At 56.1% G+C, this 13,409-nt stretch overlaps 1 protein-coding gene and 1 long non-coding RNA gene across 3 annotated transcripts; one reads left to right on the top strand and one right to left on the bottom strand.

Moving 5' to 3' along the window:
* Positions 1-602: 602 nt before the first annotated feature.
* BNIP3 (BCL2 interacting protein 3) lies at positions 603-8,642 on the bottom strand. Of its 2 annotated transcripts, none has more exons than XM_005528851.3 (6): positions 8,530-8,642; positions 5,753-5,924; positions 5,061-5,145; positions 2,332-2,438; positions 2,105-2,254; positions 603-1,512 (listed from the first exon to the last, which is right to left on the bottom strand). In XM_005528851.3, exons 1-6 carry the CDS (start codon positions 8,564-8,566, stop codon positions 1,461-1,463), a joined length of 603 nt encoding a protein of 200 aa, XP_005528908.1. In that variant the 5' UTR covers positions 8,567-8,642; the 3' UTR covers positions 603-1,460. The 2 variants fall into 2 exon arrangements, with proteins under 2 accessions (XP_005528908.1, XP_087915911.1); XM_088059785.1 differs by having other exon boundaries at positions 5,753-5,927; positions 8,530-8,614.
* A 953-nt stretch (positions 8,643-9,595) lies between these two features.
* LOC148183816 (uncharacterized) lies at positions 9,596-10,999 on the top strand. Its single transcript, XR_015773285.1, has 2 exons — positions 9,596-9,755; positions 10,710-10,999. It is a non-coding gene; the product is annotated as an uncharacterized LOC148183816 (long non-coding RNA).
* Positions 11,000-13,409: the final 2,410 nt, after the last annotated feature.

A 13,409-nucleotide genomic window follows, 5' to 3' on the forward strand; every position in this document is an offset into this window, starting at 1 on the left:
GGAGGACAACGGCAGTGACAAAGGGACACGGTGATTTAACCCCTTCCCTTCTCCAAAGCACAAACGTTTGCTCAGCAGGGATCTGCTGCTCTCGGCCCCACTGAAATGGAAGCGGCACCGGAGCCTTCAGGGGGGTTCTGATCCCACCTTTGCTTTTGGCTCCTGCCTCAGGGGAGGGGTTTGGAGATGAGGAAAAATTCCTGGGAAGGGCTGCCCAGCTCTGGCACAGCTGCCCAGGGAGGGTTGCAGTGCCCATCCCTGGGGGGATTCCCAGCCCTTGGGGCACTTGGGGACACGGGGCAGGGCTGGCCTGGGCACTGCTGGCATGGTTGGACTCGCTGGGCTCACAGGGCTTTTCCAGCCTCAGCAATTCCATGGTTTCCAGCTCCTCAGGAGCACCACACCCCTGTGTGTGTGTGTGTGTGTGTGTGTGCATGCAGGTTACCCAGGGCCTGCCGAGGTTGGTTTGATGCTGTTTCCATGGAAACAGTTCTCAATTCCATGCCAGGAAGTGACCAGTGGGAAAGGGGCAGGTGAAGGCCAAGAGCCTCATCAGCCCCTGCCAGCCATCACTGGAGAAAAAGGAACAAGGAAATGCTGAGTTCACCAGGAACCTTTTTATTTAAATATATAAAACATGGTATTTTGGCAAACATTCATCTTCTCATTAAATAAGGTAAAATCACTGAAGGGAAAGGCATTGCATCAGTAAAAACCAAGGAGAAGCCAGCCTGTGGTTCATCTGCCCAGGGCTGGGGTCAGGTGCAGATTTATATGGGACAGGTAAAGCCTGTGAAGCGACAGCCTGCAGTAGGTACAGCAGAGAACTTGGGGTAACTGCTAGGGCTTAAATAAATGTCCTGGCAAAAGCAGCTTTTAGTAGGCACTAAATCCAAATTCTACCTCTGAACTGGGACAAACTGATGGAGCTTCACCCACATTCTCATCTCTTCCCACTGTGGCTCAACACCTTACACCTCCCCCCAAAGTGAACTAAGCAACAACTACCAGAGACAAGCTGCCCCAGGGGGTGACAGCCCCTGGGAATTCCTGAATCCACCTCTAAGGCCACTCGTAGTTTGGGCTCATCCCTCCCTGCGGGGCTGCAGGAGCAGTGACAACATTCCCACCAGCACAGGAGCAGGTGGGACGGCCCAGCACAAGGGCGGCTGAAAGCTGGGGCTGATTTGAACACGGAGCTGCTCTAATTCTCAGGTACTTCACTACAAAGCACTAAGGGACACTACAGCATCTGCCACGTGCTCTGGGGATGGATCCAGCAGGGATTGATCCAGAAGGCTCTATGTGACACGGGAGCTCCAGCGTCTCCCTTCCCATTTTTAGACTAAACTAAAACAGGACACGGACAGGACACACACGACCAGCTCCCCCCTCCTCCTCTGCACCTCCTGCGCTCCAGCTGAGTCTGCTCTGCTCCAGCTCCACCATCCCAGGGGCCTCTAAAAGGTGCTGCTGGAAGCTGTGGTGGTCAGGCGCCTCCCGATGTAAATCCTGCGGGGCAGAGCACAGGTCAGCCCGGCCGTTCCCTGCCAGCTCCGTCCTCGGGAACTCGGCAGGAGCAGCGCTGCAGCTCCCACCAAGCTGCACCTGAACTCCAGAGCCCCGTTCCAGCCCCAGGGACTGCCCCTGGCACCACTCCCCAGCTCCAGGGCCCGGCACAGGGAACGTCCATGCTGTTCAATGGCCTCAGACAGCCACACGTCCCCATCCCTCCCAGACCAGAATTAAAAAGTGTACTGGGTAATTTAAAATAATAGTAAATATTTTCACATCTATGTCAGTGGAATTTTAAAATCTATTCAATATTAGCTTTTTCCTTTGCTGATCTCCTAGCTGTGAGATTAAGAGTCTCATCTCCAGTGGAGCCAAGTGTTGTGTGAATTCCTCATTTCCCTGCCTCTTAATTGTTCTGAGAAATTCCCAGCCAGGGAGAAAATCAGAAAACAATCAACCATCCAGCAATACCACAGGCAGGAAGCACTTCCTGAATAACCATCTTGGACAAAGAGGAAATTTGGGATCAGAATCAGGCCACAACGAAAGCAGGTAAAAAAAATTAACTCTTTTTTCAATTGAACCTTACCCCAGTCCAATGGCCAGCAGGTGAGAGAGCAGCAGGGATGGCAGGAAAACCTTCAGGAATTCCGCAGAGAATATTCCCCCTTTCTTCATGACACTGGTGTTCCTCATGCTGAGCGTGGCTGTGCGCCGGGGGTGTTTGAAGAGGAATTCCCTGGATTTGGGGAAGGAACGTGAGCTGTGTGTTTGGGCTGGAGAAGGAGAAGCTGCAGGAGCTCTCCCAGCACTCACTTGGGTGGGATGTTCTCGGGCCGGCTGGACCAGTCCCAGATCCAATCCGCGTTCTTCCTCAGCAGCCGCTCCACCTCCCTCCTCCTCTCCAGGAAATCCTCCTCAGACTGAAAGCGAGAGCCATCAGTCAGTGCCTGAGCCAGGCCAGCTCTGACACTCACCTTCCCACCCTTCCCATGCCCCTGCTGGGAAGCGTTCACATCCCACATCAAGATGGGGAGCAGGGAGATCCGTCCTCAGAGTAGGGTGAGAATGGCAGAGGCCATATCCCATATCCCATATCCCATATCCCATATCCCATATCCCATATCCCATATCCCAGGTGTGCCTGAGACCAGACTGCACTGGCACTGAAATCCCAGAGCCCAGCATTTAATCCTCATGCACAGACCCAAAATATTCCCAGCTCCCAGCCCTGCCGGGCACAGGGCACAGGGATCCCTGCCCATGCTCAGGGCTGGCAGATGCCACTGGCAGTGCTTGTGCAGCCCCTGGCAGGGAGCAGCTCTGGTCCCCGGGCCATGCTGGCTGGCAGGTGAGCTGGGCTGGCAGGTGAGCTGGGCTGGCAGGTGAGCTGGGCTGGCTGGCAGGTGGGCTGGGCTGGCTGGCAGGTGGGCTGGGCTGGCTGGCAGGTGGGCTGGGCTGGCTGGCAGGTGGGCTGGGCTGGCAGGTGAGCTGGGCTGGCTGGCAGGTGGGCTGGGCTGGCTGGCAGGTGGGCTGGGCTGGCTGGCAGGTGGGCTGGGCTGGCAGGTGGGCTGGGCTGGGCTGGCAGGTGAGCTGGGCTGGCAGGTGAGCTGGGCTGGCAGGTGGGCTGGGCTGGCAGGTGGGCTGGGCTGGGCTGGCAGGTGGGCTGGGCTGGCAGGTGGGCTGGGCTGGCAGGTGGGCTGGGCTGGCAGGTGAGCTGGGCTGGCAGGTGGGCTGGGCTGGCAGGTGAGCTGGGCTGGCAGGTGAGCTGGGCTGGCAGGTGAGCTGGGCTGGCTGGAAGGTGAGCTGGGCTGGCTGGAAGGTGAGCTGGGCTGGCAGGTGAGCTGGGCTGGCTGGCAGGTGAGCTGGGCTGGCAGGTGAGCTGGGCTGGCTGGCAGGTGAGCTGGGCTGGCAGGTGAGCTGGGCTGGCTGGAAGGTGGGCTGGGCTGGCTGGCAGGTGAGCTGGGCTGGCAGGCAGGTGAGCTGGGCTGGCAGGCAGGTGGGCTGGGCTGGCAGGTGAGCTGGGCTGGCTGGCAGGTGAGCTGGGCTGGGCTGGCAGGTGAGCTGGGCTGGGCTGGCAGGTGAGCTGGGCTGGCAGGCAGGTGGGCTGGGCTGGCTGGCAGGTGGGCTGGGCTGGCTGGTGGGCTGGGCTGGCTGGCAGGTGGGCTGGGCTGGCTGGCAGGTGGGCTGGGCTGGCTGGCAGGTGGGCTGGGCTGGCAGGTGGGCTGGGCTGGCAGGTGAGCTGGGCTGGCTGGTGGGCTGGGCTGGGCTGGCAGGTGGGCTGGGCTGGCAGGTGGGCTGGGCTGGCTGGAAGGTGAGCTGGGCTGGCAGGTGAGCTGAGCTGGGCTGGCAGGTGGGCTGGGCTGGCAGGTGGGCTGGGCTGGCAGGTGGGCTGGGCTGGCTGGTGGGCTGGGCTGGCTGGAAGGTGGGCTGGGCTGGCAGGCAGGTGGGCTGGGCTGGCTGGAAGGTGGGCTGGGCTGGCTGGCAGGTGTGTGTGTGTCTGTGTGTGCTCACAGAACAGGCCCCCAGCCCCAGCCCTGGTGCAGCTACAGCACAAACGCTGAGTCAGGGCACAGCTCCATTCCACACAGCCCAGGCCTTGGGATAAAAATAGATCCTGCTCCCAGAATTCCAGCAGCTCCTGCTGCACACACACACAGGATGGAAATAAAACTGTCCAGGCAGCTGGAATTCTGATGGCTTTCTAACTTGGGGTCATTTGTTCTCAAAGTCTAAATAATGATCTTTAAACAGCTGAAGGGTTTTTCTGACAATATAAAAATAATAATTTCCAGTAATAATTAACTTGCAGTACCACATTCAGCCAACCTAAAGCTGGGTCCTTGGAGTCTGGCAGAAGTTGTGGAAATCATGCAGAAAAATTCACTTCCTTGAAATATTTCCTCTCTCAAAATGTTTTGTAAGTATTTTTTTTTTTTCACATTAAAAGCTAATTTATTACACTGAAGACTTCAGATTTCAGCCTGTCATCCTGCAATAAGCCCTGTATTGATTAAATATGGTCAATGTACATCCTTTCCCCCACTCTTGTTCCAAATGTGTTTATTCATTTTCCTTGCAAGGTAAACAAACTTACAAAGTAAAATCAGAAAGAACAGGGAGTTTTCCAAAGCAGCATGTATTCAGGTTTGGTATTAATTGTTAAAACACCTGGAACCAAAGCTATGGCAGGGCCTGGAAATTGTGTATTTTTGGCTGCCATATCTAAGTGACTCTAGAAATTCTTGCTGCTGTCAAAATAACTTAGAATTCCTACTAAATTGGTGGAGGTGCATTTCAGCATTGGTGGGGGATGCAGGAAATGTACCCCATCAGCAGCCAAAGGGAGAGGGGAAATCCTTCTGAAAAATCTCAGTCTCAGATTGGAAAGACCAAAGCAAAATATCCCCCAAGTGTCAGGAACAAACACAGCCAGCCTGGATCTGCCAGGGTTTCTGTGAAGCCTCTGCTTCAGCAGCTTCCCCTGTTGTTCCCCAAAGCACAGGAGTCAGAGCTCCCCCTCCCACGCAAGGTGAGGATCTCACCTGGAAGCTGTTCTTCTCCCCACTGCTGTGGCTCTCTATCTCCAGAGCTCTGTGGCTGTCCTGGGGGGTCTGTGAGCGAGGAGGGCTGCAGCGAGACACAAGCACAGGGAAGGAGGTGAAGATTTCCGTGCCAGCCTGGGAGCTGGGCTCGTTCTGCCCAGAGTGCCCTGACCCTGCCCGGGCTGGGTGGGCAGTGCTGCCACAGCCCAGCCACCCCAGACACCGAGCCCAACCCTCGCCCACGCTCCTGGGGGCCCTGGCACAGAAACAACGGGCAGCAAATGAGGGCTGAACTGGGCTTTGCTTTGAATCCCCACTGCCCAGGCCAGGCCAGGCAGTTCCACGTCCCACTGTGGAGTTTGAGTCCTGGAGTTTGGCTTTTTCTGAACACCATTTAGGCTGGAGGCCTCACAGCCCATCAAAATCCAACAAATGCATTCCTGGCACTGCCTGACCACCTGCCCCAGGGCTGAGCTGTTGTGTGACATTCCTGGAAATCTGCTCTGGGCTCTGAACAGGCATGCACACAGGTGTTCACATGGGAACACACAGCACACATCAAACGCTCACCCCTAGCAATGGCACGTGGATGTATGTAAGCACTCATGCAGCACTTCTGTGCCTCTGGGACACCCAAACGTCCCTGGGGCCTTGGCAGTGCCCTCCCTGTGCCCAGCAGAGCTCCTGCTCACCTGTCACAGTGGGAGCTCTCCCTGGAGCTGCTCCTGCCCGACTCGTGCTGGGCGTCCAGCAGGATCTTCTCCATGTCCCCGTTGTGGATGGAGAGGGAGGCCGGCACCTGCTCCTGGCTGCCCGCGGACACGGAGCTGCCGCTGCTGCTGAAGTGCAGCTCCACCCAGGACCCTGCTGGGCAGAGAGCAGAGCTGAGCCCCACAGCCCGAGGGCTTTGCTACAGCACCCCGTGTACAGCCCTGTAGCCAGGCTGAGTGACAGCCCCGTGCTCCTGCCCAGTGACACTGCGGGGACAGAGCCAGCCCTGCCTCCCAGCTCAGCCACAGCAAGGAATGCAGAGTGCAGGGAGCCGAGCTGGGACGGCTCACAAGGCCGGGGAGCAGCTGCTCAGTACATTGTGTTTCTCTGCACATACAGGTCTTTTCCTTTGGGATAGATTCAAGTTTTATTGTTCAACATAGGTGGCAGTCAAAATAACCTCAAGGATTTCTGCTGCCAAAGTCCAGTTATTCTTTTATTGGAATTATTTTGGGCTCCAGAGGCCAGGGACGGTTTTGTGCAGCCTTTTTTCAGTCCCATTTGTAGGTGTTGCTGTGAAGCAACAGCGGGTGTGTGGCAAGGGCTGTCATGGGTTTGCTGCTCGCAGTATATTTAACACGGTCACATGGGTTTTGTTTTCCTTAGGAAGGGAACAACAACTCCCTCACTCCAGGGGCTGGAGCTGCTCTCTCCCCTAGAGAATCCTGGAATGCTTTGGCTTGGAGGGATCCCGAAGCCCATCCATTCCCACCCCAGCCATGGCAGGGACACCTTCCCCTGTCCCAGCTGCTCCAGCCCCAATGTCCAGCCTGGCCTTGGGCACTGCCAGGGATCCAGGGGCAGCCCCAGCTGCTCTGGGCACCTGTGCCAGGGCCTGCCCACCCTGCCAGGAACAATTCCTGCCCAAAATCCCATCCAGCCCTGCCCTCTGGCACTGGAAGCCATTCCCTGGCTCCTGTCCTTCCAGCCCTCTGGAAGTGAGTTCAGGGAACACAAAATACCTGAATTACACAAATGCCAGAGGAATCCCACTGTGGAACAGATGTGGGCCAGCCACAGCCGTGCACAGCAAACAGAGCAGCGAGGACAGGAGGAGGGAAGTCCCCAAAATGTGGGGAAGGATGTCTAAGGAAGCAGCAGGGAAAGGGAGACACAGACAGCGGTGATGGGGCTGTTGGTGCTCGCTGGGCACAGGTCAGGGTGTAAAGGCACAGCTGGAACTGCTGGAGCTGCAGGGTCCCTGCCCAGCCAGCCAGGGCTGCTGGAGCAGCTTTCAGGAATGCAGGTGGGGAGAAGCCAGGGCCGGGGTTTGGTGTGAAGCAGGAACATCACACGAGCAGAGATATCCCAGATATCCTGGCTGGGAGGAGACTGAGAACTCCAGAATCAAATGGGAACAGCATGAAGCCAAACTGCCTCATGTTTAGGAACAACACGAGTATCTCCCTTCTAAATACAGACACCACCATCTGGAGAACCAAAGTACCACAAAACCTGCTGGATAAAAACATTCCAGGCCACAGAGCTTGGAAGGGACGCTTTTCTTCAAAAACCCTTTTCCTTCACAGCTGGTTTTGGCTGTTTGGGATTGTTTGGGAATTTCCCCTCAGGTGACAGTGCCTGGTGTGTGGCAGGGAGTGCATTCAGAGCCAGACAAACCCTTCCCTACCCTTTCTCACAAAATTTATGGAAGCTCAATTTGTTACCAAAGAACTATCACAACCACTAGAGCTCAAATTAAGCCTATCTGCTGAAATCTTACTGGGAACAGTGCTGGGAATGCAGGATAAAGCAGGGAGAGGGCTGGGACTGCAGCAGCCAGAGGACAGCAGATGTAGTTTACAATTTTCCCTTTTTTTCCTCCTTTCGGACAGTCCTCCGAGAAAGGCTGTGCTGGAGCACATGGAACAGGCTGTGATATCACGGTTTAAAGATAAAAGAAGCGGTGTTTTTGCGAAGCTGGAAATAGAAACAGAGCAAAGCCCACGAGAGGCGGTGCAGCGCGGCCAGACGAGCGACAGAGCCGGGACAGAGGGGTCTGTCACGATACCCCAGCCCAGGACACATGTGCGAGCGCAGACCAGCACCGCCGAGTACCGGATCAGCAATGGAAAGCTTCATTTTCTTAACATACAGCTTTCAAGGCCTGGAGCTAAGGAGCAGAGTCCGCCAGAGCGATGAGAATGTCCCCCTCGACCGCCGCAACCTCCGCGGCGGCCGCACCGCCCGTGCCCGCGCTCGGGTATTCCCGGTCCCGGTGAACGCGGTGCCAACACCCGGTCCCGGTGAACGCGGTGCCAACACCCGGTCCGGGACTGCCCCAACCCCTGCTCACGGCACAAGCAGCCGGCCTGCCCCCGGGACACCGGGCTGGACACGCACTGCGGCACTCACCGACTATCGCGGCCCAGAAGGGCCCCGCAGAGCCCGGGCAGAGCCCAAAGAGCCCCGGCAGAGCCCTCAGAGCCCCGGACAGAGCCCGAGGATCCCGGACAGAGCCCTCAGTGCCCGGGCCGATCCCGCAGAGCCCGGGCCGATCCCGCAGTGCCCGGGCAGATCCCGAGGATCCTGAGCAGATCCCGCAGAGCCCGGGCAGATCCCGAGGATCCTGAGCAGATCCCGCAGTGCCCGGGCAGATCCCGAGGATCCTGAGCAGATCCCGCAGAGCCCGGGCAGATCCCGAGGATCCTGAGCAGATCCCGCAGTGCCCGGGCAGATCCCGCTGCCGCGGCCTTACCCTGCAGGTTCTCCTCCGGAGGGCTCTGTCGCGACATGGCTGGCGGGCGGCGGGGCACGCACTGAGCGCGGCACGCACCGAGCGCGGCTCCGAGCGCGCCGCCGCCCGCGTGACGTCAGCGCCGCACCGCACGCCCATTGGCCGGCGCGGGGGGGCGGGGCGGGGCGCGCGCTCCCTCCCTCAGCAACCCTCAGGCCGCCAAGATGGCGGGGAGGGAGCGGGGCCGGGATAACAACGGGATAACAACGGGATAACAACGGGATAACAACGGGTTAACAACGGGATAACAACGGGATAACAACGGGATAACAACGGGTTAACAACGGGATAACAACGGGATAGCAACGGGATAACAACGGGATAACGGGGATGGTTCCCGCTGACACCCCTCGGGACCGCCCTCGCCCTCCCGCTCTCTGCCCGCTCTGCGCTCCGCACTGCGCTGCGGCGTCACACGGGACAGGCGGACACGGGGGGATCTCAGGGGATCCACGGAGGAATTTCAGGGGATCCACGGAGGAATTTCAGGGGATCCACGGAGGAATTTCAGGGGATCCACGGGGGGGATCTCAGGGGATACACAGAGGGGGTTTCAAGGGATACAGGTGCGGCTGCAAAGTCACAGCTTGCGGCCGCTGTGCCAGCCCCGACAGCGAATCATACACAAAAAATAAAATAGGTGATAAGCAGGGAAAGGGTGGGTTGGAAGGGACCCACGAGCAACATCGAGTCCGACTCTTAACCCTGCACAGAGCAGCCCCAAGAAAACTAATAAACAATAATAAATAATGAATCTTCTCCTTCTGGTCTTTAATTGACGCGATGCCATCGGCTCTCGACAGCGGGAATTACTTAGCTTGTGTTGTCATTTGAAAGCAGATACTGATTTACTGCTGGGACTTTGTAAAGACAAATGCATAAAACCTTATTTTATTTAGCAGAAGTATTGACTCGATTAAAGCATGCAGGCTTTTTTGTCTCAGCTGGAATTGTTTTCACTCGTGCCTTTCTGCAGCTGAGTCACAGGGCCCAAGTGAAATACATCAGTAAGTTGTGAGTTATTGCAACAGTGAGGAATATTGCCTTATAACCTTCCCTGCTGGACAGGGTCAGGATGTTACAGATGTGGGCATTACACTGTGTCCAGCCGATGGATAAAGAGGAGTGGAGCCAATTCTGTTCTGAGGAACTGGGGGGAGAGCTGTCCAAGGCAGAACAGAAGAGTTGTACGTGTTCAGCTGTCCGAGGAGCAGGTTCTGGTGTCTGTGTGAGCATCCCTGGTGCTCTGCTGCTGCTGCTGTGCTGTGCTGTGGTGCTGCTCTGCTGCTATACTGCTTTCTGCTTTCTGCTGCTATTCTGCTTTCTGCTGCTCTGCTGCTATTCTGCTTTCTGCTGCTCTGCTGCTATTCTGCTTTCTGCTGCTCTGCTGCTATACTGCTTTCTGCTGCTCTGCTGCTATTCTGCTTTCTGCTTTCTGCTGCTATTCTGCTTTCTGCTTTCTGCTGCTATACTGCTTTCTGCTGCTCTGCTGCTATTCTGCTTTCTGCTGCTCTGCTGCTATTCTGCTTTCTGCTTTCTGCTGCTATACTGCTTTCTGCTTTCTGCTGCTATACTGCTTTCTGCTGCTCTGCTGCTATTCTGCTTTCTGCTGCTATTCTGCTTTCTGCTTTCTGCTGCTATTCTGCTTTCTGCTTTCTGCTGCTATACTGCTTTCTGCTTTCTGCTGCTATTCTGCTTTCTGCTTTCTGCTGCTATTCTGCTTTCTGCTGCTATACTGCTTTCTGCTGCTATACTGCTTTCTGCTGCTATACTGCTTTCTGCTGCTCTGCTGTGCTGTGCTGCTCTCTGCTGCTGTGCTGCTGTGCTGCTCTCTGCTTTCCGCTGCTGTGCTGCTCTGCTGTGTTGCTCTCTGCTGCTGTGCTGCTCTCCTGTGCTGTGCTGTGCTCTCCTGTGCTGTGCTCTCCTGTGCTCTGCTGCTCTCCTGTGCTCTCCTGTGCTGTGCTTTCCTGTGCTCTGCTGCTCTCCTGTGCTCTCCTGTGCTGTGCTCTCCTGTGCTGTGCTGCTGTCCTGTGCTCTGCTGCTCTCTGGTGCTCTGCTGTGCTCTGGTGCTCTGCTGCTCTCCTGCACAGCAGCCCAAACCCCGCTGCAATCTGAGCACTCCCTGTCTCCATCCCCACAAGGACTTGGTCATTAACCTCCCCAGCTGCCCTGGAGATGGAACCACACGTGTATTTCATGCTGAGCCTTTCCTGGAACGAGGTTCATCATTAACCAGCCAGCTGCTCCTGCGTGCTCTCCCAGCTGCTGCTGCATCCCCAGGCTGTTGCTGTGGGACCGTGCGAGGTGTCCTGCCCATGGCAGGGCTGGAATGGGATGAGCCCTAAGGTCCCTGGCAGCCCAAACCCGTCTGTGAGCTTCTGATTCTCCGATTTTGTTCCATTTGGAGAGCTAATAAAGAAGCTAATTTTAATTAGGTTTAATAAGACGCTTATTCTTTAATTCTAAAGGAGTTAATAAGTTATTCTAAAGAAGTTAATAAAGTTAATAAAGAAGCTGCGGTGTGGCTGCTGGCGTGGCAGGGCTGTGCTGAGTGTCCTGGGCCATGTCTGTCCCATCCTCAGCAATCCCCATCTCCTTGTGCCGTTTCTGTGGTGGCTGCACAGGGTGATGGATCCCTGCCCGTGTCACAGTGAGCTCAGAACCGTGTGCTGGCACAGCTGGACAGGGCTTAAAGCAAACCCAGAGTGCTGCTGCTTTGCTTTTCAGTCTTACAGTGGAGGAAACTCTTCCAGTGTGAATCAGAAACGCCAAGCGTGAAAATTCTTTCAGCTCTTCTTTACTTACTGACTTCAAGCTCTTCAAGTCCATTCCCATTTTTGTACAGCTCAGCCCATGGAAGTTGCCAGAGGAATTCTCCTGAGCGCTTGCCAGCTGAAAAACAAACCCCAATTCTTTCAGTGATGCAAACCACTGCTGGGCTCTTGCTGTAGGTCTTACAACACTGCCTGCAACGTGACTTGTTTTGCTTACAAACTCCCACCAAGTGTTGCAATTCAGCTCTAAAAATAGAAAACAGTTTTATTTATCCCAGAGCCCTTGTTGTCACAGCTCTCAGAGCCGGTCCTGTTGTCTCCAAGTGCCACTCCACGTCCCTTTGGCAAGGGATAATTGAACCCCCGAGCAGGGAACAGGAGGGAGGAGCACGGCTTTGGTGATCCACAAAAATAGGAACGAGTTTCTAAAGAATCTGGTTAGCACTCACATGTTTGTCCTGCACAGTTGTGAGCTTTGGATGGAGGAAAAATGAAGATTTTCAATGGAAAGTTCCAGATACTTAACTATTGTTTAAGGGGGAAATAAACCCCAGAGCTTCCTTTCTAAAACTGAACCTGTGCTCCAGGGCAGGTTTCTGCTCCCCAGCCCTGCACTCAGCTCACTCTGTCATTCCTGTCAGCACTTCATGGCTTTACACTGGGAACAGCTCCCACTCTTCTTCCCAGTCTTCCCTGTTTCTCATGGCAGGAAGACACAAAATCAAACAAATACACCCTATTTGCTTGTAGAGAACTTTGTGTTGTGGGGCTGTTGGAAGTATCTTGTACCCAAGTGTGTTTATTTCATGTGTATTTGTGTTTTTTTCTGATGGAAAGGGGAATTTTCAGTGAGTATGGACCATGGCTGTTTCCTCAGCTGTGAGAGGCAGTGGGACAGAGCACACTGGGGGTTACAGACCTGCTTTATACCCGTGCATTTTAGTCCTCAAATCGAACCTTGCAGGGCTTTGGAACAACACCTGCCTTTTCCTGTCTATTATAGCATTTTCCCACATTCCCAGCACTCCCAGGTGAGTTCAGAGCGTGCTGTAGCCAGGAGTGCTGTTCCTGATGGAGATAACCCCATGCCTGGCCCTGCACTTCCACAGGTGGGATTTCCATAGAACACGGAGTGAGTGCAGAGGAGCCCCCCTGCCCTGGAGCCAGGCTGGGACACCTGGGGGAGCTCACCTGGACAGGAGAAGCTCCAGGGAGAGCTCAGAGCCCCTGCCAGGGCCTGGAGGGGCTCCAGGAGAGCTGGAGAGGGACTGGGGACAAGGGATGGAGGGACAGGACACAGGGAATGGCTCCCAGTGCCAGAGGGCAGGGCTGGATGGGATTTGGGGCAGGAATTGTTCCTGGCAGGGTGGGCAGGCCCTGGCACAGGTGCCCAGAGCAGCTGGGGCTGCCCCTGGATCCCTGGCAGTGCCCAAGGCCAGGCTGGACATTGGGGCTGGAGCAGCTGGGACAGGGGAAGGTGTCCCTGCCATGGCTGGGGTGGGATGGGGGGGATTTGGGGTCTCTCCCCACCCAGAAGAGCCTGCGATTCCATGATCCTATAACGTGATCCCATCCCCTTTGCTAGGAGCAAATGCAAAGACTGGTGGCTGTTTTTAAATCCAAATATCCTTCAATCCCCTCTGTCCTTTTCAGCAGTGCAGCCCCACTCGAGGAGCAGCTCCGTGCTGGTTCCAGCTGTGCTGGTTCCAGCTGTGCTGGTTCCAGATGTGCTGGGTGCAGAACTTTGCCTTCCTCATTAGGCTGGAAACGCCGAGCCCAGGAGCAGCGTCTGGCTTGGGAAGAGAGGCTCTGGAGCCCAGGAGCAGCGCTGATCTCGGGAAGGGAGGGACAGGAGACCAGGAGGGAGGGACAGGAGCTCAGGAGGGAGGGACAGGAGCTCAGAAGGGAGGGACAGGAGCTCAGAAGGGAGGGACAGGAGCTCGGAAGGGAGGGACAGGAGCTCAGGAGGGAGGTTCTGGAGCTCAGGAGGGAGGGACAGGAGCCCAGGAGGGAGGGACAGGAGACCAGGAGGGAGGGACAGGAGCTCAGGAGGGAGGGACAGGAGCT

Source organism: Pseudopodoces humilis, chromosome 9, assembly GCF_049639895.1.
Source record: "Pseudopodoces humilis isolate 2021_Gansu_Grassland_sample_001 chromosome 9, ASM4963989v1, whole genome shotgun sequence".
NCBI lineage: Eukaryota > Metazoa > Chordata > Aves > Passeriformes > Paridae > Pseudopodoces > Pseudopodoces humilis.

Excerpts from the sequence above, each read along its gene's own strand:
- BNIP3 (XM_088059785.1), bottom strand. The coding sequence starts at position 8,566 with ATGTCGCGACAGAGCCCTCCGGAGGAGAACCTGCAGG. Across the intron at positions 5,928-8,529 it reads TCCGGAGGAGAACCTGCAGG|CAGGGTCCTGGGTGGAGCTG; the intron begins GTAAGGCCGCGG and ends CTCTCTGCCCAG. Across the intron at positions 1,513-2,104 it reads CTGCTGGCCATTGGACTGGG|GATTTACATCGGGAGGCGCC; the intron begins GTAAGGTTCAAT and ends TCTGCCCCGCAG.